The sequence below is a fragment of the Gopherus evgoodei genome, chromosome 16, assembly GCF_007399415.2.
Source record: "Gopherus evgoodei ecotype Sinaloan lineage chromosome 16, rGopEvg1_v1.p, whole genome shotgun sequence".
NCBI classification, from domain to species: domain Eukaryota; kingdom Metazoa; phylum Chordata; order Testudines; family Testudinidae; genus Gopherus; species Gopherus evgoodei.
Window position 1 is genome coordinate 6408455 of NC_044337.1, and position 27764 is coordinate 6436218.

General features: G+C 47.4%; 1 protein-coding gene across 1 annotated transcript; it reads left to right on the forward strand.

Annotated features, from left to right (window-relative positions):
* On the forward strand, positions 1 to 26924 carry UAP1L1 (UDP-N-acetylglucosamine pyrophosphorylase 1 like 1). The gene is made up of 9 exons (XM_030535799.1): positions 1 to 289; positions 9879 to 10083; positions 12605 to 12780; positions 14073 to 14245; positions 15109 to 15302; positions 17337 to 17477; positions 21987 to 22172; positions 23695 to 23761; positions 25233 to 26924. Exons 1-9 carry the CDS (start codon positions 1 to 3, stop codon positions 25317 to 25319), a joined length of 1518 nt encoding a protein of 505 aa, XP_030391659.1. The 3' UTR covers positions 25320 to 26924.
* Positions 26925 to 27764: the final 840 nt, after the last annotated feature.

A 27764-nucleotide genomic window follows, 5' to 3' on the forward strand; every position in this document is an offset into this window, starting at 1 on the left:
ATGGCGCCGCCGGAGGAGACCCGAGCGCGGCTGGCGCGGGCCGGCCAGTCCCACCTGCTGCGCTTCTGGGCCGAGCTGGCCCCGGCCGAGCGCGCCGCGCTGCTGGCGGCCCTGGCGCTGCTGCCGGCGGAGGAGCTGGGCGCGCACTGCCGGCGGGCGGCGGAGGCTCGCGCGGCGGAGCGGGGGCCCCCGGAGCGCTCGGGCCGCAGGATGGAGCCCGTCCCGGCCGAGTTCCTGGGCAGCGTCAGCCGCAGCGAGCCGGCCACGCTGGCACGATGGGAAGCGGAAGGTGGGTGAGCGAGCGGGGCCCCGGGGCTGCAGTCCCGCTGCCGGGAGCTGGGCGGGCTTTGCAGGGGCCGGGTCGCCTCGGCCCCCCTCCCCGGGGCCCTGCTTCCTCAGCCCCCTATCCCCATGTCTTACCCAGGGCCGGGTTAACTTTTTGTGAGCCCCCTGGGGAATGAAGGGGCCAAGAGCACAGGGCGGATTTGGTTTAAATCATGATTTAAATCACTAGTCAGGAAGACTCGATTTAATCATGGCTTGCTATAGAAAAGTGCAGCCTTGGTGGTTGTTATAAGGTTAATCCATATTCTTCACAACTCAGCTAGATATGTAGGGTTCGTTGTTAGAAGGTACACACTATGCACTTTTAAAGTGATCTATTTTGAAAACTTTTCAGGTTGGTTTTACAGCTATATCAGAAAGTGAATGATTGTTTGGTTATTTCATTTACCAAAGGTAATTGAAGCAGGTGTTTATGAAGTCACTGAGAGGTGAACTATCGCCAATTCAACAGATTAATTATTAATATTCGGAGGATTTTCTTGCCAGGCTGTATTAGGAGGAGAACATCACCAGACAGACATTTACATTGTTTTATTTAACTAAAATAACATTAAGTATTCTGGATTTTTTTCTTTAACAGCAAACATATTGTATTTTAACAAAAAAGCATATGTCCTTGCTTCTCACAGTTATCTCCAGACTTCTCCTGGTCCAGATCTATTCCACCCCCAACCATTTTCTATTCATTGAACTTTTTGAAACTTTGCACTTTTAGACAGAGGTAAGGGATTGACTGTGTACACAAATTTGCAGAGGGATAATAGGGTTGAGGTCTTATTTCTCACCTCTATTTAAATACATAAATAAATATAAACATTTTTGCTGTTAGCAAACATATTATCTGTGGAGACACAAATCCACAGTTTGAGTTCTGCAAAACTAAGCATCTCTGATGGTATCTTCTAGACTGAGCACTGAGGCCCATTGGGTAGATAGAAAGATTAACCTAAATAATCTATACAGAAACCCCTGGAGCCCCATGAGATTGTGTCCCTAATCCATGAACTATTGGAACCCATTTACAAAACTTTTCCTAAACATCACATGAATATATTGTCTCATACTGTAGAATGAGAATTTATAATCCCTGTTCTATGATGAGATATCTTAGTTTTAATGAAGATACATTATAGCTCAATCTATAGATACTTTTTGAGGAAAAAACCTATTTTATCAAAAAAAATCCGATTTAAATTAAATTAAATCTTTTTTTTAAAAAAGAATCATTGATTTTTATCCCCCGTGACAGGGAGGCATGGTGTGTGTGGGGGGGAGGATTGGTCGCCAGCTGGAACAAGGCAGGGGCCAGGGGCAAGATGAGCACAGTGGGACACAGTGAGGAGGATTGGTCCCCAGCTGGAACGAGGCAGGGGCCAGGGGCAAAAGCACAGCGGGCCGGGAGCTAGGGTTGGTTGCTGGAGCACGGGAGGGGCTGGGGTAAAGTGCAAGCACAGCAGGGCTGGGGAGGGGGTAAACAAGATCCCCCCTGCCCACGTAGGGCAGATACCTACCTTCTCCCTGGTTCTAGCCCATTCTCTTAGTCTCGGTCTGCACTTAGCTGCCCCTCCTCCAGTGTGATGAAGTGGGGATGTTTTTAATGTTTTCTCTGAATACTGTGTGGGTGCCTCAGTTTCCCCTATGCATTTCTTAAGTATCTCAGTGGTGGGATAAGGGGGTGTGATTATTGCAGAGCCCTAGGCAGGTGTGACGCTGTCTGCACAGAGAATGGCTGATACCCTGTCTCCTGGCAGCTGATGGCCTGGGCCCCGACCCTGCAAGGTGCCAGCTGAAGGTGTGAACAAAGAGATCATTTTTAAAAGTGAGAGGACTAAGTCTTAAGGGGAGGGAGAAGCAAGTGGTGGTGGGCTAGGGAGTGGAGAGAAGCTAATGGGCAGGGCCGTGTCTGTTGTACTGCCCAGGAAGGTTGGAGACTGTGGGGATCAGTCAACACAGTATCCCCAGACCAGGTGATGTGACAGCCGGTGGTGGATTTAGAGCTAGTGGGGGCCCCCCAGCCCTGTGCTCAGCTTCATTTTTGGGGCCCCTCCTTGGGACCCAGCCAAGAAAAAGAACCTTCTCTCCTATCTCCCCCAGCCCCCGTTTTTCATTCTTTTTTTCTTCCTCTTCCTCCTATAAGTAATAGCAAGTAAATGAAAATAAAGTGAGGTACCTTGATTGTTCTTGTAGTCTAACTTATTTTTCCACAGAACACTTGAAAATCGCTGGGGGTCTCGGCAGGCCACTTAATGATCTTTCCAAATAGTGTTTGTACCATTAGCTAACTATTGTAAAGTGCTTTGGATGAGAGCGCTTTATAAACAAAAAAAATGTGAAAAAAGTTGGGGTGCAGGGTCTGGCCAGGGCTTAGGGTGTGGAAGCGGGCTGGGGGTGCAGGGTCTGGGAGGGAGTTAGGGTGCAGGAGCGGGCTGAGGCTGGAGGTGTGGGGTCTGGCCAGGAGTTAGGATGCAGGAGGGGGCTCAGGGTTGGGGCAGGAGGTTGGGAGGTGGAGCGCTTACCTGGGGCAGTTCCTGTTTGGTGGAAGGAGTGCAGGTGGGAATGTGGGGGTGTGCGTGCAGCAGCTCCTGTTTGGTGCGAGGGGTGGGGGTGTGGATGGGGGGGTGCAAGAATCAGGGCTGAGGTTGTGGGGGTGTGTGAGGAGAGTGCAGGAGTCAGGGCTAGGGTTGTGGGGGTGCTCCCAGCCCCCTGCTCTGAGCAGCTCACAGCAGGGATCTGGAGGGGGTATGCCCCAATTCCACCCCCTTCCCCAAGGCCCTGCCGCACCTCATCTCTGCCTCCTCCACTGAGTGGTGTGAACGTGTTGTGGCCCCGCTCCTCCCCCTCCCTCACATCGGCAAACAGCTGTTCAGCGGCAGGGGAGGGAGGAGCTTGGCTGCTGGTGGAGCCTGCCCTGCAGCAGGAGCCAGAGCGGTGGGCGGGGGGCAGAGAAGAGGGGGTCGGGTCAGGGCCCCTTTGCAGCGTGGGCCTGGTGCCATGGCAAACCCAGTACTGGTCTTACCCATTTCCCTAGGCTCAGCCGCATACCCAGAGCTCTGCTACTTCTTACCCTGTTGGGGCCGATGCTGCTGGACTTGGGTCTTTTCTCCCCCTCCCTCTGGGCCTGGTTACTCCACTGGGTTTTCTGCACAGGGGCCCAGTCACTGACACCTTCCACACCCCTTTTGCAGAGGGGAAGGTGAAATATCTCCCTAACAGAAGGTGGGCATCATTAGGAAAGGGTAGAAAATAAGACAGGAAATATATTGCTTCTATATAAATCCATGGTACGCCCACATCTTGAATACTGCGTGCAGATGTGGTCACCCCATCTTTAAAAAAAAAAAGGTACAGAAAAAGGCAACAAAAGTGATGAAGGGGATGGAACGGCTGCAGTATGAGGAGAGATTAATAAGACTGGGACTTTTCAGCTTGGAAAAGAGATGATTAAGGGGGGATATGACTGAGGTCTATAAAATGATGACTGGTGTGGAGAACATAAATAAGGAGATGTTATTTACTCCTTCTCATAACACAAGAACTAGGGGTCACCAACATAGGGGTCAACTGTATATAATTTTTGGTGGTGCCCAGAATGGGTCTAAGCATAGGACAGACTGGGGCATCCACCCCAGGCCCTGTGCTTTGGGGGACCCCATGCTTCAGGGGGACAGGAGGTCCAGGACAGGGTTCTGGAGTCCCAAGCTGGCAGGGAAAATGGGCTCAGGGGTAAATTCAGCACGTCCGGTGACAGTCCCAAGGGTGTCTTTGTGACTGAACCTTCACACCCAGCCCCAGCCCGCCCTGCTTCCCCCTGCCCTGCCAGCTCCCAGCGTCACTCGGGGGAGGGGGCGGAAGCTAGAAAGAGGAGGGGCAGGGGCTTGGAGGAAGAGATGGAATGGGGTGGGGAGGGGACAGAGCAGGGGCGGGCTGGAGCCGGGTTGCTCCCTGCTGCTGGTGCCAGGCCCCCACTTGCCCCCCAGGGCACCCTGGACCCCACGTCCCCTGAAGCACTTGGCCCCCCAATGCACGGTAAGCCCAAACATTACCTTCTTAAATATTGGCCACGGGCCCATATAGATCTGGATTCTGCTTTCAGTGGGGAGCCGATGCAAAGAACAGGACCTGCGCCTACTGAGATCAATGGCAAAACTTCCAGTGAATTCAGGGGGAGCAGGATAAAGCCCTGTGCTGCTTCAGTACCCTTAGAATGCAGCCATCCGATTCATAGAATCATAGAAGATCAGGGTTGGAAGAGACCTCAGGAGGTATCTAGTCCAACCCCCTGCTCAAAGCAGGACCAACACCAACTAAATCATCCCAACCAAGGCTTTGTCAAGCAGGGCCTTAAAAACTTCTAAGGAAGGAGATTCCACCACCTCCCTAGGTAACCCATTCCAGTGCTGCATAACCCTCCTAGTGAAATAGTGTTTCCTAATATCCAACCTAGACCTCCCACATTGCAATTTGAGACCATTGCTCCTTGTTCTGTCATCTGCCACCACTGAGAAGAGTCTAAATCCATCCTCTTTGGAACCCCACTTCAGGTAGTTGAAGGCTGCTATCAAATCCCCCCACTCTTCTCTTCTGCAGACTAAATAACCCAAGTTCCCTCAGCCTCTCCTCGTAAGGCATGTGCTCCAGTCCCCGATCATTTTTGTTGCCATCTGCTGGACTCTCTCCAATTTGTCCACATCCCTTCTGTAGTGAGGGGACCCAAAACTGGACGCAATACTCCAGGTGTGGCCTCACCAGTGCCTAACAGAGGAAAATAATCACTTCTCTCAGTCTGCTGGCAATGCTCCTACTAATGCAGCCCAATATGCCGTTCGCCTTCTTGGCAACAAGGGCACACTGCTGACTCATATCCAGCTTCTCATCCACTGTCCATTCTGTGTCAACAACACCATTTGCTGCATTTCTAGGAGAGGAGTGAAGAATATGGTTGTTATTTATGGGTATTACTGTCGTGCCCGGGAGCCCTAGTCATGAAGCAGGGCCCCATTGTGCCAGGCGCTGTACAGACCCAGAACAAGATGGTCTCTGCCCCAAGGAGCTGACAGTCTGAGTATAAGACAAGAGATGGATAAGATGGGGGCACATAAGGAAACAATATTGATCAATGACGGAAGGAATTTGTGAAGGCAAAATGTAAATACTTGAGTTGGAATTGAACCAGCCGCTGGGGCTAAATGTGCTGCTTCTCTGCTTGGAGATGCTATCTTAGGAACCCTCTTGCATACAATAACCCTGCCCGGGTGTGCGAAGGTGCAGCTCAGTTTTGCTAAAGGTTTTGATTAGCTGATGTTCAGTCCAGGGCACTGTGGGAACAGGGGTGGAACGCTCCAGATGCAGCTCTTCGCCTCCTCAAATGCTCACTGAACTGGCCTGGTTTGATGCCAGCTCCCAAGTGGAAGGAGATACGCTGTTCCCTTCGTTACTCTTCTCACTCTGGTATCGTTAAGCTAGACCCATGCAGCAAGCTGTGCCACCATTTGTGCCAGATGCTCGCTCACATCAAAAAGAGTAATCGCTGCCAGAGGAAAACCATGTCGAGAGCCCGTTAGATGTGCACAGAGAGTTTTCTACCTATATTTGATAAATATACGTCCATTTTATTTAACGTCCCTGTTAAGCTATACCTGCGAGAGTTTCTTACACTGCTGTTTTATGGCATTTGTTCAGTCATTGCACGGACATCCCTTTAGCGTTTTGGCACTGACATTTGAAGCCCATCTTACCCTTGCATTGAGGCTCCAAGTCTGAGTCCATCTGCTATTGTTTTTTAATTTGTTTGCAGATAATTAGGCTGACAAATCCAGCCAAGTTCTTAAACACAAGAGTGCTAACAGACAGTGTGGCAAATGTTAGTGACTGAGGGTGCTCTCTGCTTGCTTACCATGCACCATTTGTTTGTCTTGCTGTAATTAAGCCTTATGCTTTATCTTGTTCTCTGCAGAAGAGTGATAGGCAAAACTCAATGAACTGGCTGACGTAGGGCCTTTGCCTTTCTGATCATCGCTGCACCAGCATTGCAAGGCCTTGTCTACATGCACAAATTGTGGTGCTTTAACTGTACTGGTATAATTAAGTGATACACACACACCCATCCCCCAGCGTGGATGTAGCTAATCTGGTATAAAGGTACTTATACCAGTATAGTTTTTTCCTGTAAGGGAAGGGAGAAAAATTGTACTGCGGTAAGGCATTTTTATATGGGTATAACTGCATCCACACAAGGGCTTGTAGCAATTAATTATTTTGGTTAGCTACCAAAATAGTAAAATTGGTACAAAAACTGAGTGTAAACCAGGCCTGCAATGATTTCCCTTCCCCCACAGACTCTGTTTTCAATGCTGACCTCTTTGTCCAATTTTAAGCCATCACACCAACCCACGTGGCCACACAGGAGTCTGTGATTTTTGCCTGCAGTTGAACCTGGTCAGCTTGCTGCTAGAACTGTGCTTAGCAGAGTCCAGTGTTGATTGTTATGCTGTCTGAAGTGGCTCATGACCATGAGCGCCTGCCTCAGAACAGACTGTCAAAAGCAGGGCGGACACCCCAAACTGGTGGGTTGTTTTATAATTAGATTTCACCATGCCAGTACCAAATGTGAACTCCTGGATCACTAGAACAGTGTTATCATGCAGGCACAGGCAGTCTCCCGTCTTTCTTGTCACCTCAACAAATTGCACTCAGTGACACATGGTCACTTATACCAAAAATTGAAAATATTCCAAGTTATTCCCAGTCCCAAGAGACCAGTCACTCACCCAGGTAGAGCTGTATTCTAGATCTCCCACCAAAGACGTTGCTGGCAGCCAATTTCGTAGAAAACTAACTGTAAGTTTATTAGCTAAGAAAAAGAAATGAGAGTTATTGAGAGGTTAAAGCAGGTAAAATGTATGTACAGGTGAGTCACAGTTTATAATCCCAAAGGCTGGGAGAGATGTAATAAATTACTGGTTTCCCAAAGATTTTTCCAGGGTACCCAGATTCTCTGCTTTGCGTCCGATACCCACCTCTGTAAGGGTCTAAACAGTCCAGAGATACAGGATCTTTCCCTGAATCCGTGCTTATAGCTTCTTCTCACAGAAAACAAGCTGACAGGATCACCATCCAGGTGGGCTCGCTCTTTGATTGGTGGCCAGAGAGGAGTCTTAGATTTCTGGTCATCACACACACTGATCATTTGCCTTCAAATGTGCACAGATTTAGCACTTTTCTGCTAAAGTTCTTCATCTGCATCACACAAGTCGTCTTTCTCATTTGATGGGTTATTTAGTTACAGAGGTATACGAAATGTAAATGTTTGCAATTACATTAGAACAGGATACAGATAAGTGAGATCAATGCATGTAGCAGCCTTCATGAAGTTTAAACACCAAGTACATTCTGTGCAATTAATAACCACTTTAATCTATCCTAATACACAAGTAAATTGGCCTGGGGCTTTGGCATGAGCTGGCACCTGGTCTGCCAGCATCACAGTGGCCACACAGTATTTCATGAGTTTTGCCAGCAATTAAAGCTGGTCAGCTTGTGTCTAGAGTTTTGCACTAGTCAATATCACATCCCTTCCTTTCTGAGAGGGACATAAGAAACAGAAGTAAAAGAGAGTCCAGTTCTAGAGGAGGTTAGTGGAGAATGAGCACATGCACGGTTCTCCTGCACTCAGAGCTAAAAATCCCCAAAGCAGGAACCTTATTTACATAGCTCATCTGTTCTTTCAGTTGGGTCTAGCCTTTGATTTGCTGAGCTTAGCCTCGCGTGCTGTTATACAGAGCACAGCTAGCAATATCTCAGCACGCAGTGGGCGGATGGGAGACGTGCGTGTGAAAGACAGAGGGCAGGCCAGGTGAGAACAGAATAAGCACCTTTCATTTTTAGACCTGAGCATTTCTTTGCATTTATGTCGGGCTCTGTCAGCATCAATGAATTCTTATACACCCACCTCCGCTCAGGTTGGAAACTCCTTTTTACACATTGGCAAACTGAGGCACTTGCCTGGTGAAAGTCAAGTGAGGATAAATAACCACTGGAATAACTTACCAAGGGTTGTGGTGGATTCTCCATCACTGGCAATTTTTAAACCAAGATGGACCCTTTTCCTAAAAGATAAGCTGTAGTTCAAACAGGAATTAATTCAGCAAAATCCTGTGGCCTGTGTTCCCCAGACTGTATGAGCACCACGTCCCTTCCAGCCTCGAAATCTGGGAAGTGGTTCACTGTGGCTTAGTGGAAGTGAGGGAGAGAACTGCTCAGAGAGCGGCCTTGAAGGAAGAAGCTGAGAGAAGATGAAAGTGGGTAGCAGCAAGGAGGGATCCGTAAGAGGGGGAGCAAATGCATTTGGGGGCCTACTGAGCATTGTAAAAAGGCCCCGTCATTCCCATTTTCTGCTCCAGTGGGGAAATGGGTTTTCTTTTAACTTCAGGACTGTCCCATTCGGAGTTTAACTTTGCGTAAATGCTCAACGTGATTGGACCTTCATATGGGTTGTTGTAAAGTGTTTGCTTAATTGCAGTCTGGAAAAGTGATCTGTGTGCCGAGATGTGTCTTCTCACCCTTGGGGTGGTGTCCCTTTAAGTGCAGTGTGCTGAACAGTGACACCATGGTATGCAATTACAGTGTTGTGTAATTAGCTTTCTAAAGTGCTACTGTTTTGGCATTACCAGCTATTTTGGAAGTGATAATACCCCCCCTCTGCCTGAATATATCACCATGGTGAAGCTGAGCCTTCTAACCATGGACAAAGAACTGGCAGCAAACTCATAGCCAATGGGCCTAGTGCATCTTTCATGTACAGTAACACCACTGACACCAGTGAGGGGTTTTGTCCATTGCTTTTACTGTTGGAAGCTGAATCTTTGCTTTGTGTTGTGAGATAATGGCAAGACCGCCACTGGCCTGTTCCTTCTGATCGCGAATTTGGAGAGCGGGTTGCTTTTCTTCAGGTTTAAAAGTGGTCAGGAAAAGAAATGGCTCCTTATTCAGTGTGTCTGTTCGCTGTGTGTTGGCGTCAAAAGCAAGATGTTACTCTTTGTAACTTTGCAGAGCTGACAGAACACAGCAATTCACTGGGCTGTATCCCTTTCCCCTGCAGATTTCAGTGTTTGCCACAAGGGGGCACCTTGCATTTGATTCATATTGGGTGTTGCCCATTTGTGGTAACTTGCAGATGGTACGCCAGGAAGAAAAGCGCTTTACCACACTTGTACAAATGTCAGCACTAACTAGAGGCTCATGCTTTAAGATCAGGACGTCAAAGGTTCAATTCTTGTTGGCGACCCACCAAGGGGTGTGGTGTTACACGTAACCTTTGAGAACTTGCTTAACTTCTCTGTGCCTCAATATCCTGACCTAAAAGTGGGGAGAAGGTCCATCCCTATCACATGGAGATGGGGAAGCTGAATTCTTGTCTGTACAGCACTGTGCTCCTGTACACCCACAGAGGTGCCTGGAGCACTCGTTCTTTTTGTTTGCTGATCCGTCCATTTCCTTCCCCTTGTTTTCTCTCGTGGGGCTTCTATCCCAAGCAGGTTTCCACCAGATCTCACAGAGCAAAGTGGCGGTGCTGCTCCTGGCTGGAGGGCAAGGGACCCGCCTGGGCGTGGCCTATCCCAAGGGGATGTACAGCGTGGGGCTGCCCAGTGGTAAGACCCTGTATCAGATCCAGGCAGAAAGAATCCGCAAACTGGAGCAGCTTGCCGGCAGGAAATACAACACGACATGTACCATCCCATGGTAGGTAGCATGACATTGAGTATATGTGGTACAGCAGGAACAGAACACCATTTGGGTATCCATCACCTGAGAAACTCGAGGCCAGAGCACTTGAAATCTGAGAGAGGTGGATCCTTCAGCCAATGAGATTGGGGTCTCTGGGAACTAACTATATGCGAAAATCCTGCTTAACAAAGCTTGTAACTTGCTGAAGTTAAGTTTTAGTCTGTAGAAAGCATGTTTGGCCTGTCACCGTTCGTATCTCTTTCACTCCTACTTGAAATCACTTGCACCTATGGCTGTTGTTAGTACTAAACTTCATTCTTGTTTTATCACAAAACCATCTCAGCCCTGTTTTAGTGAAGTGCGGGTCTTCAGCTAACCAGCTCATTTGTGCCCTCTCCTTTCGGAGGTAGCAAACTTCTGTGAGTGTCCGGTGAGAGGGACTGACCGCTGCAGAAGGACATATCTAGGGAACTCTGGAATTGGGGTTCACTGATTGTTACCGCAAGGCCAGTTTGAACTGGCAGAGTCCTGGAGGGTTGCTGGCAAGACAGACGCACTGCTGTGTTGGGCAGGAGACATGGAGCTTTGCAGCAGCAAAGCTCACTCTGGCTGAAGCTGAGTGGCAATACGGTAGCTCCCAGTTTGGGGTGACCCGAGCTAGTTGTTGCACAAACGTGAAAAGAGCAGCCCGAAATAGGACACTGCCAAGGATGGGAGCCTTGAAATGCCACCTACTTTAAAGGTGGTTTATTTACAGCTGGACTCATGATCCCATGACTGCCACTGGCTTATTTCCTTTTTCCAAAACCTCAAGGTTTCAAAACAATCTAAATGTGCAACATGCAAAAAGATAATTGTGTTGGTGGGTGGGCGGGTGGGGGAGGGAAAGAGAGAGAGCACTGCCTGTGCAATTATTGGAACAAGTTATTGCTAGCTCTTTGTCCTTAAAATAAAAGCAGGGTTCTTGTCAATGTCACCTCCCTGCCTGGTCACAGGCAAAGCAGAGGCACAAAAACATCCCTGAGCCGTAATCCAGGTGCCGCTTTCAAGTAGTTGCCTAAATACCATGGTGCTGTAGGTTGCTCTGCTGTAGAGCTAATGCCATATTAATGGAAGTCTATCTCGCACTGCGTGTATCTGACTGGATCTGTGAGTGCTTGCGGCTCTAGCACCTCTGGAAATCCGGCCCGTTATTTTTAGAATGTCAAATCTAAGTTGATGACATTTGGCGTTTGCCTGATGCTCTGTTCATTATGAAGCAAATAGTTGGAAAATGCAGCGCACCAAACCCGGAGGCCAGTTTATTGTGCAGGCAGGGAGAAGTAAGCCCCATGTACACATGGACGTCAGGGAGACCGGTGCTGGGGTGGCTGGTCTGCTATGCAGGAAGGAGACTCCCTGCAGGCTTATAGTAATGGGAGTTGCAGAGCTGCTTAGGGGGGAACTGAGGAAAATGAGCACTCAACATCCTTGTATTAAGGAAGAAAAGAAAATTAAAGGGAGGGGAAGATAAGGGAGGGGGAGGAGAAAGAAGGCGAGAGAGGAATAAAGAAACTGGGTTGTGGGAACCCACACACAGCTGTGAGGCTGGAAAATATTGCTGTATTTCTCTGGCAGAAAAGAGGCACTGGAAAGCTTTGATTCAATCTACTGAAAATTCAGCACTGGCCCATAAGACCTGGCACAGGTCAAAACCCACTTTGAACCCTTCTTCTTCCCTTTCATGATGTCCGTTTGATAAGGCAAAGAGGTTGTTTTGGTCCCTTACCTCGGTTGCTAACTGACCCTCTAACGCATGGGAGTCCAACTCATTTTTGGACAGGGACATGTTTAATTATGGTCAAAGTATAAATTCAGGCCTATACTATTCCTTGTAGAGATCCTATAGAATTGACCAGAAATGGAACCCCTTTGTAGAAGTTTAAGATCAGTAGCAGAGAGATCATTCTTTATGAAATGCTGCAGGTTATTTAAAGTCCCTATAGATTACATCTTTATTAAGTTTGGTCTATAGCAGGGGTGGCCAGGGGTGGGCACCGGAGCCACATGCGGCTCTTCAGAAGTTAATATGAGGCTCCTTGTATAGGCACCAACTCCGGGGCTGGAGCTACAGGCGCCAACTATCCAATGTGCTGGGGGTGCGGGACTCACTGCTCACCCCCTGGCACTGCTGCAGGCCCTTCCCCTACTCCACCCCTTTCCGCTCCCTCCCCTGAGCCTGCCGTGCCCTCACTCCTCCCCACCCGCCCCCAGCCTCCTGCACACCACAGAACAGCTGATCAGGAGGTGCAGGGAAGGAGGGGGAGGCGCTGATCGGTGGGGCTGCTGGCGGGTGGAAGGTTCTGGGGAAAGGGAGAGCTGATGAGAGGCTGCTGATGTATTACTGTGGCTCGTTGACAACAGACATTGGTAAATTCTGGCTCCTTCTCAGGCTCTGGTTGGCCGCCCCTGGTCTATAGGATTTTTCTGTAAGGGTATGTCTTGCTGTGCGTGTGTATTAACTGCATTTCATCCTGACTGTTCTGTTCTCCTGTAGGTACATCATGACAAGCGAGTTTACACTGGGGCCAACAGAGACGTTCTTCGTAGAACACGATTACTTTAACTTGGATAAGAACAATGTGATCATGTTTGAGCAGAGGATGCTGCCAGCTGTAACGTTCGATGGGAAAGCCATCTTGGAACAGAAGGGGAAAGTTGCCATGGCACCAGGTACCCTGCAGTTAGCACGTGATAGTCACAGGGGGAGCGTGTGTTGAAATTCAGCCCCTCTCTTGGGCACACAGGGGACTCCCTGCTGCCAAGTATATTAATGCTCCTAATTCACTTGACCCTGGGAGTTCAGATAAATGCATGCGGTGAACAGTCATTGAATGACAAAGAGCGTGATGATCTCACTGTGCTGGGTGTTCGCCCACATCGCAGAACCTTTAGCCCAGTCTGGGAATATTGACCGGACTGGAAGAGCAGGGACTGGTGCAAGGCAGGGCTGAGGTGCACTGGCAGAGCTGTATGTGTGTGGGATGAGAATGGAGGAGGGGGCAGGATTATAATAAGTGCTGCATGCCAGAACTGAAGTCCATCAGCAGAGCTCCTTACGGGCTGCTGGGCCACCCCCTGCCTATGCTATGCTGGGCTCCAGTCAGTGCTATCGATTTGCCTGCAAACCCCAGAGAGAAATGCTGCCAGGCTGGGGAGTGATCACGTGGCTGGGAATCTCTCTAGAGGAAGTAGGGAAACATCTCTCTTTTCTGGCAAAGTCTAACTATCACCTTAAAAAACAGTGGCCTCTGCGCCCAGCTTGTGCGTGATTAAAAGAAGCAGCAAATCTGGGGAAGTGATGTGCCAAGCCTGTATTGCTGCAGGGGTATCTCCTCCAATGCCGAGTGTAGCGCTACCTTCCCTGGGAGGTCTTTGGAGTGTTGTAAAGGCTGTAGCCAAGTGAGGATGATCCACTTTATGTGTATGTTGCAAAGTGTTCAAGGTGCCTCGTACAAAAAACAACACAGTTAAAGGGAAAATCCGGCTGTTCTTTAAAACTGCTGTTAAAAGGTAGTAGGCCAAAACCACACTGAATTTTTTTTTTAAAGCTGTATTTTAACTGTGGATGACTCTGAAGCTTTGGAAGACAAGTGTGTCTGTCATTTCTCCACCTCTGTTTAATTCTTCTGTGGCACCTGCCCTCCAAAGGTCTCGACACACTTTACAAATGTCAGTGAACAAAGCTCCGAAGCCCCTCTTGTAGCATAGGTCAGCGTCACTATCCCCATTTTACAGATGGGGAAACTGACGCACTATAGTGAACTGACTTGCCCACGGTCACACAGTTTGTCCAGGGCAAAGCCAGAAGTAAAATGCATCTGAGCTGACTCCCAGTCCTGTGCTTTAATCACTGGAGAAACCCTCCATGTTATAGATTGTTCAGGGCATGTGGAGTCTGCATTCAGTCAACGTGTGGTTTGAGTGGTTAAGGAAATGGGCCCCCTCTTTCTTTTGTATTTCAGATGGCAACGGAGGCTTATATCGTGCTCTAGTGGACAACAAGATCTTGGATGACATGGAGCGGCGCGGTATCCAGTATATCCATGTGTACTGTGTGGACAATATCCTCGTCAAAATGGCCGATCCCGTCTTCATCGGCTTCTGCGTGTCTAAAGGGGCAGACTGTGGTGCTAAGGTGAGGTGATGCTGACATTGGACCACTCCCCCAGCGTGCCTGTTTGTGTGTGTCAAGGCTCTGGGGTGTGTACCACGGCTCAGCAGAGTTCAGGTGACACCTGTCCATGCAGCTTCCATCATGATCCCGCAGGGAGAGCTGCACTAGTGGTGAATCTTGCATCCAGTTTGTACCATTGTAGGTGCTAATATAAAGCCCTGTGCCCCTTGAACAAGGTACCATGGCAATCAGGTTTAGATTATTTTATGGGCTTCATCAAATTGCACAGGAAATTACAAACTGAAATTGTTTCTTTTCTAACCCCCTGCTCTTCCTTCAGAGACCTAGAGACCAGGGGCTTATGTACACTGGGGTGTCTTTTACAAATACACCAGACTAGGTGCTCCCTTAGTGGGGAATTAGATGGAGAAAGCTAGCATGTTTTTGTGACGATACAGCAGCAGGCCCTTGACACTTATTGAGAGAGATTTGTGTAGTATGCAATTAAGTGTTAACATAGATAAAGATCTTAAAGGAAGTGACTAGAAATATTTTGTATTTCATGTTGGGTCAAATGAAAGGCCCTTGATAGAAAAAATGTGCCTGAGAACACTCTGTTCTTGCTGAACATTGCATTTTCTTCCAAATGCTTTGGCTCGTAAACTGGTTGAATACTGTCATTAATAAGCCAGATTCATGAGGGCAAAATGCACCACCAATCATGCCCGGTGCACATGGCAATGTCCCCTTTGTTGTGCTGCTATGGCATCTGAAGATCAGCATTTAGCAGAACCTCACTGCGCGTTTTCTCGCTAGCACCCAGCAATGCCAATGGAATCCCTGCCTCCTGGCTGCTCCCCATAGCCTCTGTCTTGTGGCTGCAGGTGGTGGAGAAGGCCTATCCCACAGAGCCTGTCGGGGTAGTGTGCCGTGTGGATGGGGTCTATCAGGTGGTGGAATACAGCGAGATCAGCCTAGAGACCGCACAGATGCGGAGTCCTGATGGGCGGCTGATGTACAGTGCCGGCAATATCTGCAATCACTTCTTCACGCTCGGCTTCCTTGAGACAGTGGCACAGTAAGTTCCACTGCACCTGCCAGGTCACTTTTCAGACTGAAAATATCCGTGACAAACTATCCTGCCTGCTGTGGTTTCTAGGCTTCTGTTATGGGATAATCTCCTCCCAGCCCCCTTCTGCGGAAAACAGGTGCATCCTCTTAAGTCCCCAGCACCTTCTTCTACTCACAAGTTGCACTCACTGGTGTAACGAAATCACCTTAGTTACAACAGTGCAAAAGCTCAGGTCAATCTGGTAATTACTGAATTATGCTAAACGGGGGTAATTGCAGCTTAAACCCGGTCAAGTGCACTTACCTTAGAGATTTGCTCTGGTGTAACTGAATCAGTTCCAGATCAAGTCAGTGACACCAGTGCAAGTTTTCAAGTATAGCCAAGCCCTGAGTCTGTCTCTGACTCTGCTCTGGTTGAAGTTTCCGCCCATTGTTCGGAAGCCAGCCGCAAGTGGGGCTGTGATCTCATTTCCCATAGCAGCTCTGGCAGGGATGCGCTGCAGAGCCAGCTCACTGAGTCCCCAGTGAGGGGAGCCAGAGCTCTGCTGAGCTCAGCTGCAGTGTTGGCTGATTAAGGAGTCCGGTCATGTCAGTCATCTTCGAGGGGAAGGATTTTTTTAATCCTGGTGCTGGGGGAGAGGGGTGAGGGCTCATACATGGATGAAGAAGCTCTCTTAGTAAGATGCAGGGGAGCAAACCTTCATCAATAGAGCATGGGAACCTTGGCTTCCAGGCGCATTGCTATAGGGGGTTGGAGCTGTTGTTTGCGATGCCCAGGAGAGAGGTAATTCAGAGAAAGCAGCTGTCCGTCTGCTTTGAACCATTTCCTACCCACTGAGTACGATCCAGCAATGGGAGTTAATTCCAATGATCTTGTGTTTCGTTGGCTGAGTGTGTTCTCCCTGCTTCCAGGGAATTCCAGCCCACCACTCTCCAGCAGGACAAGTTTCTTCACATCATGTACAGTTCAGTCCAGCTCTTATTTAAACTTGGTGGCCGGTTGGTTTAATTTCCCCCTCTCTCTGCTGATTGTTATTGCGAATTTGTGCTCTCTGATTGCCTGTCAGATCTGGGCATTCCTGTAGCCTGGAGTTCCTGAACCTAAGCAGAATAACTGCCTGATTAGTTTAATATCACACCCTGAGCAGAGAGCCTTTGCTTGTTGATGGAATCACTGTGGTTACTTCATCTTCTTAAGAAAGTGACTCTACCTGGGCCGACAGGGAATATGCATGTTTGGGGCTAGACAGGGAGGGAGAGAGCCGCACAGCCCAGCAGTGCCCACTGGCAGATTAAGGAGTCGCACCCATGGGTTCCAATGGTTGCATCATAAAGTTAAGGGATGGAGCAAAATTACTGGGCTCTGGAAAGAGTGACTGTTGCCCCTAGAGTTGAGGAGGGAGGTGTCCAAGGAACCCCTGGGTGCCCCAAAGAGTGATGTTGGCGATTCACTAAGGGGCACTCTTCTCTTGGCCCAGCACAGTTCCGGGGACACTACGCTGCCAGAGGGCCCCTCTCCTTGGGTGAGGTGCAACACTAAGGTGGTTTAATAGGTGGAGACAAATCCAGTGAGCTTTTTTTAGTTTCTGTTCGGTCTGGAGTCGGGCAGATCTTTTATGGAGTTCAGCGGTAGGTTTGTCTGAGTAAGGGGCTTTAGCTTTGGCCTGAGATCACTAAAGAGCCAGTGGAATTAAGGTTCCTGGTCAAATTCCAGCTCTGGCAGTTCTTTTTTAAAAATTCTTTCAGCAGTTTCAATTGGACACAGAATTCTTCTTCGCTTCCTGCCCTGCGCGGGTTGTGTGGTTGGTGGCACAGAACGGCTGCCACGTTTCCCCACAGAGGTGGCTGCATTTCTGTAATCATTGAAGTGATCCGTAGGCACAATTTATCTATCTGTTTGTAAAGAGCTTTGGAATGAATGGCACTGAGTACGGCTAATAGTAGTAATACGAGGTCTGCTTCTGAGACCTGAGATTTCCCCTGCCTGTGTTTTGGGTATGAAGTAAATGAACCTGGTTCTCCTCATCTTTCACCCTGGCAGGAAATTTGAGCCCCAGCTGAAGCAACATGTAGCCATAAAGAAGGTGCCCTACATCGACGAGGAGGGAAATCTGGTAAAGCCGCTAAAGCCAAATGGGATAAAGCTGGAGAAGTTTGTGTTTGATGTGTTCCAGTTCTCTAAGTTAGTGGCAGACGTCAATCTTTTCTTTCTCCGTATTCTCTTTGACTGTGGGTTGCAGCAGGCCTTTATGGGTAGCGTGGACTTTGAAATTAGCAATGGGGAGGCTGGCAAAAAGACTGCTGCATCTGCTGGGGTCTTCCGATACTGTGATGGCCCAGGCACTACCAGCTTCATATTTCACATGCCCTGTAGGGCATGCTGTGTTCTGGAGTGCATAGCCCCAGCACCTGTGAACTCTGCTTTGAATGTCTGCAGATGAATGACTGCCCGCTCCACTGGTTGGTATCTAGTGGCGTGGGCCTTTGCCCATATGTGAAACAAGGAAATCCCATGCAAAGCCTACATTTGCTAAATTCTCAGCCACGAGGTTGTAAGCCCCCAGAAGTCAGGCCATCTAGAATTGCAGTCCCTATGGCAACTGTGACTCGGTTACATTTTACATACATATTAAGCCCATATTAAGTGTTCAATTAGCACCATATACAGCTGTACCACATGTTATTTAAGGATTGTATGGCCAAGTTACAATTGCTGTTGGAACAATACATGTTGCCTGTCTTTTTAATGCATGTAAAAAATCAGTCTTAATGTAGCATTAATCTGGGGGGAAAGGGAGTTGCACTTAATAGTTCAAGGATCTACAATCATTCTTATTCTAAGCTCTGTTTTCCTGGGTCTAGAATTCAGCCCTAAATCATAGACTATCAGGGTTGGAAGGGACCTCAAGGGGTCATCTAGTCCAACCCCCTGCTCAAAGCAGGACCAATCCCCAGACAGATTTTTACCCCAGTTCCCTAAATGGCCCCCTCAAGGATTGAATTTATAATCCTGGGTTCTGGAGGCTAATGCTTAAGCCACTGAGATTCACTCCAGGTTGAAATATAAATACAAAGGAACCTCGGCCTGAGTGTGGTGGCTTCTTGTTTTTAGATTTTAAAATCAATTTCTATTAAAGGGATTTAATTTAGGATTGAGCTTGCCGAAGTTTGATCCAGCTGTTTGCACCGTACAGCTGCTTGCACAGTCTGGGGAAATCCTGTGGTTTTTGGGAAGGTTATTTTTTAATAAACAAGTATCCCTGAAGGGGCTGCTGACACAAACAAGCCCTACTGAGCAACTCAACAAAAATAAACCAGTGTACCACGGTGGCAAAATAATTCTGCTACAAAAACAGATCTGAGTTTCAAGCTTCAAAAGGACTCATTATAAGCAATGGTTTTTAACTGTGGCACAATGCACTGACAGATGCCTTTCACATTTGAAATGCAAAAATATGTAGGTGTTGCTTTGGGGAGATTCTGTTTGCATTTCCCATTATTGAAACACAGCTCTTTGCAGGGCCGTCCTTAGGATTTATGGTGCCCTAGGCGGGATTATTAAACTGGTGCCCCTGTTCCTGTCTTGCTCTTAGCAACACAAACATAAGCTTACACTATTGGAAAACTTGCCACATGCATTATTAAAAAATGATGTGATTAAAACCAGTTTAACTTAATTAAGCACATTGTAATGCTGATGGACTAGCACTAAAGAAGTAGCACTATAGAAAAAAAATCTGATTTGACAGAATGATGCAAATAATATAATTTTTTAAATTTGTCGACATTTTTTTGGAAATTTCTGTGCAGAGATATTGAAACAAGGATTTGTTTTTAATTAAAAACAATCTTTCTGGCTTTTTTGGCTGCAAAATCAGTAGTAATGTCATCATATGACAAAGACAAAGTGCAAGAATAGCAAGACCAATCAAGTGTTCCTGACTCCTTGTAGAGCGGAGATAGTTTTTAATGAGCTTTAGTTTTGAGAAATTCCGTTCTCCTGATGCTGCTGTTGCAGGAATTGTCAGTAGAATACGAGTGGCAATGTACACATTAGGATATATGTCAACAAATTTGCTGCTTTGAGTAAACTGTACAACGTCCATCATCGATTTTGCATGTGGCAACATTGATGACAGTGTACTCAATTCTTCACACAGTTCAAGTCCATTTAAATAAAAATGATCGCTGTGCTTCAGGAGGCTCTCTAGGTAAGAGGTCCCCAACGCGGTGCTGGTGGGTGCCATGGCGCCCGCAGGGGCCTCTCAGTGCACCTGCGTACTGGCTGGCGGACGAGCATCTGCCGAAATGCCGCCGAAATTCGGCGGCGACGCCTCTGGATGACACCGCTTGTCACTGCGGCATTTCAGCGGCATTTCGGCAGATGCTCATCCACCACCATGGTGGGGACCACTGCTCTAGATTCTTGACTTTGTCATTAGTTGCTCTTGTTTTCCTATTTCATTGAATTTAGTCCTGCTCAGCCCACTACCAGCTGAGTGAATGGAACCCCAGGCCGACAGCGGTTTGAATGGCTCAGCCGGGGTCTCAGCCACTGGCCTGCTCAGCCCGCTGCCATCCTGGGGTTCCTTGGGGGTCCCGAGGCCAGCAGTGGGTGCTGAGTGGGGCTGGTGGTCAGGACCCCGAGTGGCAATGGGGCAGCAGCCGGAACCCCAGAGCAGTGGCAGGCTGAGCCGCTCAACCCACTGCCTCATGCCATCAAAAATCAGCTCGCATGCCACCTTTGGCACATGTGCCGTAGGTTGCTGACCCCTATTCTATACATTAGTACGGAGATGAGCATATTACAGTTGTTGGAAGGCTCTATTTAGCGGTAACAGGGCTATAGGAAAGTCAGTCAACGTTTTTTGTTTCTCTAATGAAAACTAGTCCACTCCCTTCCCCAAACCAAACTTGTGACAAATAATTGTCAACAACTTAATTTTCTGTTTTTGGCTAAGATATTGATTTAAAAAAAATAATATTGAAATTGAATTCAGGATTGTTAGCAAGCATTTTTGGCAAACAAATTTGTTAAATGACAATCTAAATGGCAATGCAGTACTGCTTTCATGCTTGGCTCATCCCCCAGCCTGCTGGTCCAACAGCTGCAATAGAGGAGATAGGTGGAAAACTGCAGGACCCCAAAATCCATCTCTTGGGGTGCAGAGTGGCAGCAGCAGCAGCAGCAAACCCTCAGGTCTGATCACAAGCCAATGGGTGCCACTGCCGGCCCGACGGGCCATGGTGAAGTTAGCACAGCATCTGATCTCAGGGACGGGGCACCCATGGAGCCACAGCAGCTCATCCTGCCCTGTGCAGCTCCCCCCGGATGAGATGAATCACTGCCAGCCTGGGGGAGAGATGTGCTCCCCAGCTAGGGTGACCAGATCCAGATGTCCTGATTTTATAGGGCCAGTCCTGATATTTGGGGCTCTGTCTTATATAGGTACTAATTACCTGCATCTAGGGTGACCAGACAGCAAATGTGAAAAATCGGGATGGGGGTGGGGGTGAATAGGATCCTATATAAGAAAAAGACCCAAAAATCAGGACTGTCCCTATAAAATCAGGACATCTGGTGACCCTACAGGTGAGTTCTTTCCCCAACCCCTTCCCAGAGATCCCAGCAGCCAATCCCTTCCCTCAGACTGTGCAGTATTCGGTTCTCTCTAGGACCCAGCAGCCCTGCTCTTACATGCTCTACTGCTTCCCCTCTGTCCGGGTTCCTGGCAGAGCGGTGCCCCCAGACCTAGTGGTGCCCTAGGTGGCTGCCTGTTCTGCCTATGGCTAAGGACAGCCCTGGCTCTTTGTAGGATATGTCTGCACAGCCCATGGCAGCGAGCCTCCCAGCCTGGCTCAATAGACTCAGCTAGCAAGGCGTGGGCTAGACAACTGTGCAGACAGCTCAGACTGGAGCTTGGACTCTGAATGCTAGGGCAGGGGTAGGCTTTAGTGCCTAACCTCCAGGCTGAGACACAACATCAAAGCGCTGTCTACACAGCTGTTCTTAGAACACTAGCATGATCCCCATCCCGGGCTGGGAGGTTCCTTCCACAGCTGTGTAGACACAAACTTAATATGCTTCTTGACTGTATTGTGCAGGAGGCTTGTTCGTAACCAGGACTAGCGTTTCTGACCCCAGACCCCTCCTAAAGAAAGAAACTAATTTACTATGACAGGTTCTTGATTTAGAAAAACCGGGCTCAGAGTTCAGCTGGACCTGTTTGTTTGTAACAGATTTTCATGTGCAGCATAGCAGGGCTTACCCAGCCTAGCTTCCGGCCTTACTGCTGCCGCTCAGTTCCCCCTGCTTGTGACCCACCCCCTGGGCTCACGGTCCCTTATCACCCTTCTAGCTGGGGCTTCCCAGCCAGCAGGCTGCTGCACCCTGAAGGTCTCTCTCCCCCCAGGCCTTCTGCCTGGGGGCTCTGTAGAACTGTCACCTGCTCTCTTCACAACAAATTTCCTGTCCAAACTGCCATTACGTTCTCCTTTACTCCTGTGCTCCCATCCCACAACCCTTGTATTCACTCACTCCCCGCCTGGCTTCGTTCGGCTGGGGCAATGCTACATCAATGCTCCCTAGGGTAAGCCCCCACCCTGTGAAATCGGTACGTGCCTGTACCATCAAGAAAGGACCAATATTAAGCTTTTTCTCTTTTTCCTGACCCCTTCTCTTCTCTGATAGGAATTTTGTTGCATTTGAAGTTTTGAGGGAAGAGGAGTTCTCCCCATTAAAAAACGCCGACACAGCCAACACAGACACTCCGACCACAGCTCGGCGGTCCCTCCTTTCTCAGCATTACCGCTGGGCTCTGAAGGCTGGAGCCAGATTCCTGGATGAAAATGGCAGCAGGATACGAGAGAAACTCAAGTGAGCCCCTCTGTGACATGTTCTGTTGTTTCCCCCTCAGGCGCTACCAAATCTGGGCTCGTTTGTGGCATTTTAGGCTGTTGCATAGAATTTGTTACTTTTTGGGGTAGAATTTCCTGCAGTGGTGGTGTGGTTCTTGTTCTTCACCAGGCCTTTTGTTAACATGCTGCTGGAAATCAGTACTGATAACTGCCCCTGCTGCATTAGTGATCAGTATGTAAGGCTAAGATTTAGTCATGGGTATTTTAAGTAAAAGTCATGGACGGGTCACAGGCAATAAACAAAAATTCACTGCCCGTGACCTGTCTGACTTTTACTATAAATGCCCCTGACTAAATCTTATCCGCACCAGCCCTGCTGTACTTGGAGTGGGAGGGGGGGAGGCTTGGGGCACCACTGCACTCGGGGTGGGTCTGGGTCTGGTCCCATCGGCCACTGCTCTGGGGGACCCCCGGGCCAGCTGCCTGGGGCTACCAAGCAGCGGCTGATGCGGCTGCCTCTGGGGCCACTCCAGCAGCGACAGTGCGGCTGGCTGCGGGATGGCTCCAGAAGTGGCTGGCCACGACAGCTGTGGAATTTCACGGACGTTGTGGAAAGTCATAGAATCCGTGACTTCTGAGACCACCGTAACAAACACGCAGCCTTAATCATGGGAGGTGGAATGTGTTCTGGCTGCAGGTCACAGGGCAGCCAGTGTACGGATCCCCTTAATGGGGTCGAGACACCCATAGGGATAAACTCTGGCAGAAGCGTCTGCTGACGGAACATCCACCGAGGGCTGAGGTTGCAGCAGGGTAGCCACAACCGGAGTTATGCCAAGGTTGTGTAGGGGCCCATGCATCCACAAATGTCAGGGATGCTGTGTGGAAAGGGGGCATGGCCAAGGCAGGCAAGGAGAGTACTGAGTCAGTAGTTCACCTCCACACACTCGTGGAGCTCTGGCAGGATTTAAAGCTGACCCCCGAGATAGAAATCCCAGAACAGAGAACGTTAGTGGCAATACTGCCTTTGTTGCAGTCATTCTTCTCTTGGCATTAAGGGCTTAGCCAGCACCACAGAGGTGTAAGTTACCCGATCTGCACCAGCTGTTCTGAACAAGGCCCCCAGTACTTCTCATTATTCCAGTGTTTATGTTCTGTTGGGTACTAACATCTGGTTGTCAGCTACTATATAACAATCCCCATTTCAGATGCTTCCTTTCTCACACTTAATTCACACAAACTTAACCATCATCTCATAGTCCAGTAAACCCAGAACTTGAAGCTGTTAACATGAATTGAAAAGCACATCATCAAAATCTGCGTGCATTTGGTTCTTTTGATTTGAAGTAGCTAGGAAACATTAACTCCTCCTATTTACCCATAATCCAGGTTCAAACTGTCACGGGACCTGGGCTTAATCTCTGGATGTAAACTATCTCTTGCCCTTTTGGTAGCCTGTTCTGTTCGGAGAGCTCTCTCAAGGATGCTATCATTGTACAGACATATAAAGAGAACGATTAATCCTGTGTTTTATTCTTTAGTTTATCAGGAACTGAAGATCCTCCTGCTGTGTGTGAGATTTCTCCATTAGTGTCTTATTTTGGAGAGGTGAGTATAATTGTCTCTGCAGATGTGTGTGTGTCCGTGTCCGTGTCCGTGTCCTGTTGAAACAATAGGTTTCTTCACCTTGCAGTTGCTTGGAAATAGGGTAATGGTTAGACCAAGCGGCCTGAGATTCATTTTGCTTCTCATTTCTGGCTGTGCCACTGACTAACTGCATGGCATTGGTTGACTCCCTAATCTCCATGTGTCTCAGTTTTACCCATCTATAAAGTGAGATTTGTAATACCTCTCTCCCTTGGGGCTGTGAGACTTTTTCAAGATTTTATAAATGCTTTGAGCTCCTCTGACTAAAAGCTTTCTGGACGTGCAAAATATGATGATTAATAAATTCATCGGGCCAAATCCTCAGATGGGGTAATTCTGCACACCAATTTACATCTGATAAGTATCTCTCCCATAGTGAGCAAATAATACTTAGCAACAACACTGCTTGGTATACGCTTTGCCTTTCTGAAAGACAGGATTTCAGAAGGAATCTGTAGAGTCTTGCTCCTGAAACCGATAGTCTTTGTAGGACAACTTTTATTTTTTTGGTGTGTATCTGAGGGGGTGGGAGGAGTCGTCTCTTCCCCTCACTACTTACAGAATTATGTAGGAGAGACTTTCTTTCTGTGTTTCTAGCCAGGGCATGGTGTGGAAGGAAGGATTACCTACACCACTGGGAGAAGCCCTCCTGTCAGCATAGGTAGTAGCTACTCTGTGGTGTTTAGGGGTAGACAAGTTCCTAGAGGGTTTTTGTGAGCACTTAGGTCTTGTCTTAACAAGGGGGAAAAAAGTGTGTTCTTAATTCATGTTAGGTCATGCAGGACAACTAATCTGAGGCAAAATCCTAGTGAAGACAAGAGCAGTTTGTAGTTTTACGCCATGTTCACAGGTTGCGGTAAAGGCAGATGCGTCTATGCTGCTGTGGCAACACTAATGTTTTTAGCGCACTAGTTCACTCAGAGCTATCACATGTGTGTCATCTGCCCCAGCTGAGAGTTACTTGGCTCAGCTGCTGTGTAGACATAGCTAAAGACTATGAGGGAGCCTAGGGTTAAACTCTTTCTTCTAACACATGTTAACTACAAAATGCCTTGTCTTTACTAGGATTTTGTCTGGAGTTAGTTACGATGTGTTTACTAACCTGCATTAAGAACACACCTTCGTTCCTCTTGGAGATGCACCCTGGGAGGTCTGTTGCAAGGGGGTTGAGCTATGCCATTCCCACTGACTTTACTGGGCACTTGGTGGCTAAGCCCCTTTGCACCTCTGTGGAAGCCCAGGGTTCAGCTTTATAGCATATTGCAGGGGAAGCTGGGGCTGCTTGTCTGTACTTGTTTCTTTAGACAGAAAATCTTTAGCCTCCTGGGCTGTGAGTCACCCTTCCCCAGTACTAAATGCACTAAAAATAACAACATTAACCAAGTCTGATGTGTTTACAACCTAATTGCATATTGTTTTCCTATATTTTCAGGGTCTGGAGGCACACATGAAGAACAAAGACTTCTATTCACCCTTTATACTTGATGAAAGCAAAACAGAAATGCTGGAAGATGCTTGAATGAAGGAAAAATAAAAATCTGGCCATCAGCTCTATGCTGGGAACAGACACTGCTAAACTGCTGGCTTTGTTATTAATGATTGAGATAATTGATTGGGTAGCAATTATGCTGACAAATATATACACGTACGCTAATTCTGTTTGCTAACTTTGAAGGCAGCATCTTTACCTCAGCATACTTGTAGGTTCAGATATGAATGAAGTTAGATTTGTGCTCTCAGTTACTAAACAGATTTTATTTGTGCATTTGAGCCTTTTCCTTTTATATTAGAAGAGCCATTGGGACCAAATCCATCTGCTTTGCAGTTTAACGGGTCTAATTCTCCTCTCACTACTTCTGATTCCCACTGACATTATTGGAAGTTGTGTTTGAATATGAAGATTAATCTGATGCCCAATTCTGTAAAGGGCTGATCACGCTCAAGTCCCATTCCACCTTGCAGGATTGAGTCCTTTCTCCTGAATATCTGGTGGTGGTTTTTTGTTTTTTTTTACCTAATCCTGCAAAGATCCCAATTCTGCAATCATTGCTGACGAACAGTGCTCACTCAAGGAGCCCAAATGCACAGAATTGGGGGTTCTTTCTTCATTGGGGCTCTTGGTGTGAAGAAGTGTTCCTTAACAAAAGGGTTGCAGAATTGGGAAGAAAAGGTTTGCATGTCCAGGAGTCACCTCACCAACAAAATATGAAGGAGATATGCAGGTCAGAGGGATTTTACCTGGCACAGTGCTACATCTTAAGGTTGTGATCTAGTCTTTAAAAATCAGTATAAAAAGGTTTTTACAACATCTTTCCACTTCTTTTGGCCTGAGGTGAACTTTTTTCCCTTTTGCTTTATAGCATATCTCTAATGTTTGGACTTTATCTAAGTGCCTTAAAACAATAATTGGAATAAATCCAGGTGGTAGAGAAAACTGTTAAATCCAAAGAACAAGAACTATATGTATCCTGTTGTAAAGCTACGCAAATATCTAGATGAGTTGATGTACTCCCTAGAAGACCTCTGCTTACTCCCAGGGGTACACATACCTCTGGTTGAGAACCACTGCCATAGAGCATCTGTACACCACTCATAGTAGGTTGGTTCCCGCTGCAGAGGTGGCTGAGTGCACTTCCTGTTTAAGAGGTGCACTTGTGGTAACAGAGGTCATATATTTAAACAGTGCAGGTGTTTTTCTAAAAGTTGAATATTTTTATGACCTGTAGTAAGTAAATTAATAATTGTATTTGGTAGGAAAAGATTTAATCAAATCTCATGTTTCAGGGTTTAAACTAATACAGTGGTGATAAGATCAGATCTTACTGCATTGTACAATTGAGTATACCTGCATTTCATTTATTTTTTGTTTAATTTTAAATCCGAAGATCAGGGCAACTATCAGAGGCAGGGTATTGAACTTGGGCTAAATGTGTTGAAGCAAATTTTCACGTAGCTTTGAATTTTGTAAATGATTGAATGAACTACTAATACTGCTTGAGGGCACAGAAGACCAAAACACATCTTTAAACCATTTCTGTTTATCAGATAAATGCGGGGAGGGATAGCTCAGTGGTTTGAGCATTGGCCTGCTAAACCTAGGGTTGTGATCTCAATCCTTGAGGGGGCCATGCAGGGATCTGGGGCAAAAATCTGGGGATTGGTCCTGCTTTGAGCAGGGGGTTGGACTAGATACCTCCTGAGGTCCCTTCCAACCCTGATATTCTGTTTACTCCCAGTATAAACTATGTCAGCAATAACATGCCTTTACAACCTAGTGGAAGGGGTGTGTCCAGTATTCCTGCCTGCCTTGAAGTGTTGTATTACTCTGATTGTCATAACTTCCTTCTTAAAGTTCTCTCTAAATAATGTTTATTGAAAAGTGCAAGGTTGAGAACCTGGGTTATTAATTAATAGAGCACGAGTAGCAAACTGCATCTCAATCCTGACCTAGAAGAAACAACTGTAAGGATGAGGTAGAAGTGCCTTCTCCTTGGACGCTGGACTCTTTGACGCTGTTGTGCTTTGTGATGTGGAATACCAATCCACTGAAATCTGCATTGAGATCACCAAAGTCATTTCATCGTTATAAAAATATACCGAGAGTCTATTGACCAAATACTGCATTTGCAGATGCAGTTCTACAGATATCTTCAGGGTCAGAAAATTTGTCACCCAGAGTCGTTTCCCCCCCCCCTCCCAATAACAGCCATTTTATAAAGCTAAAGAAAGCAATTGGGGAATATATTTAATTTGGATTCTGATATTTCAGCTGCCCCGATCAGGAAATTGTTGAATCTATTATTAAACATAAATCTTTTTATAAACTAAAAGAGTGAATTTTTAAAACTCCTGCCTCTGAACTGTACCCAGAATTTTGGTGAAATATAAAAATAGCCTGTAGAGTGATTTGTAATTTATGCAGTGGGCGCATAATTTCTTAAGAAAGAATCTAAATTTAGTCTGC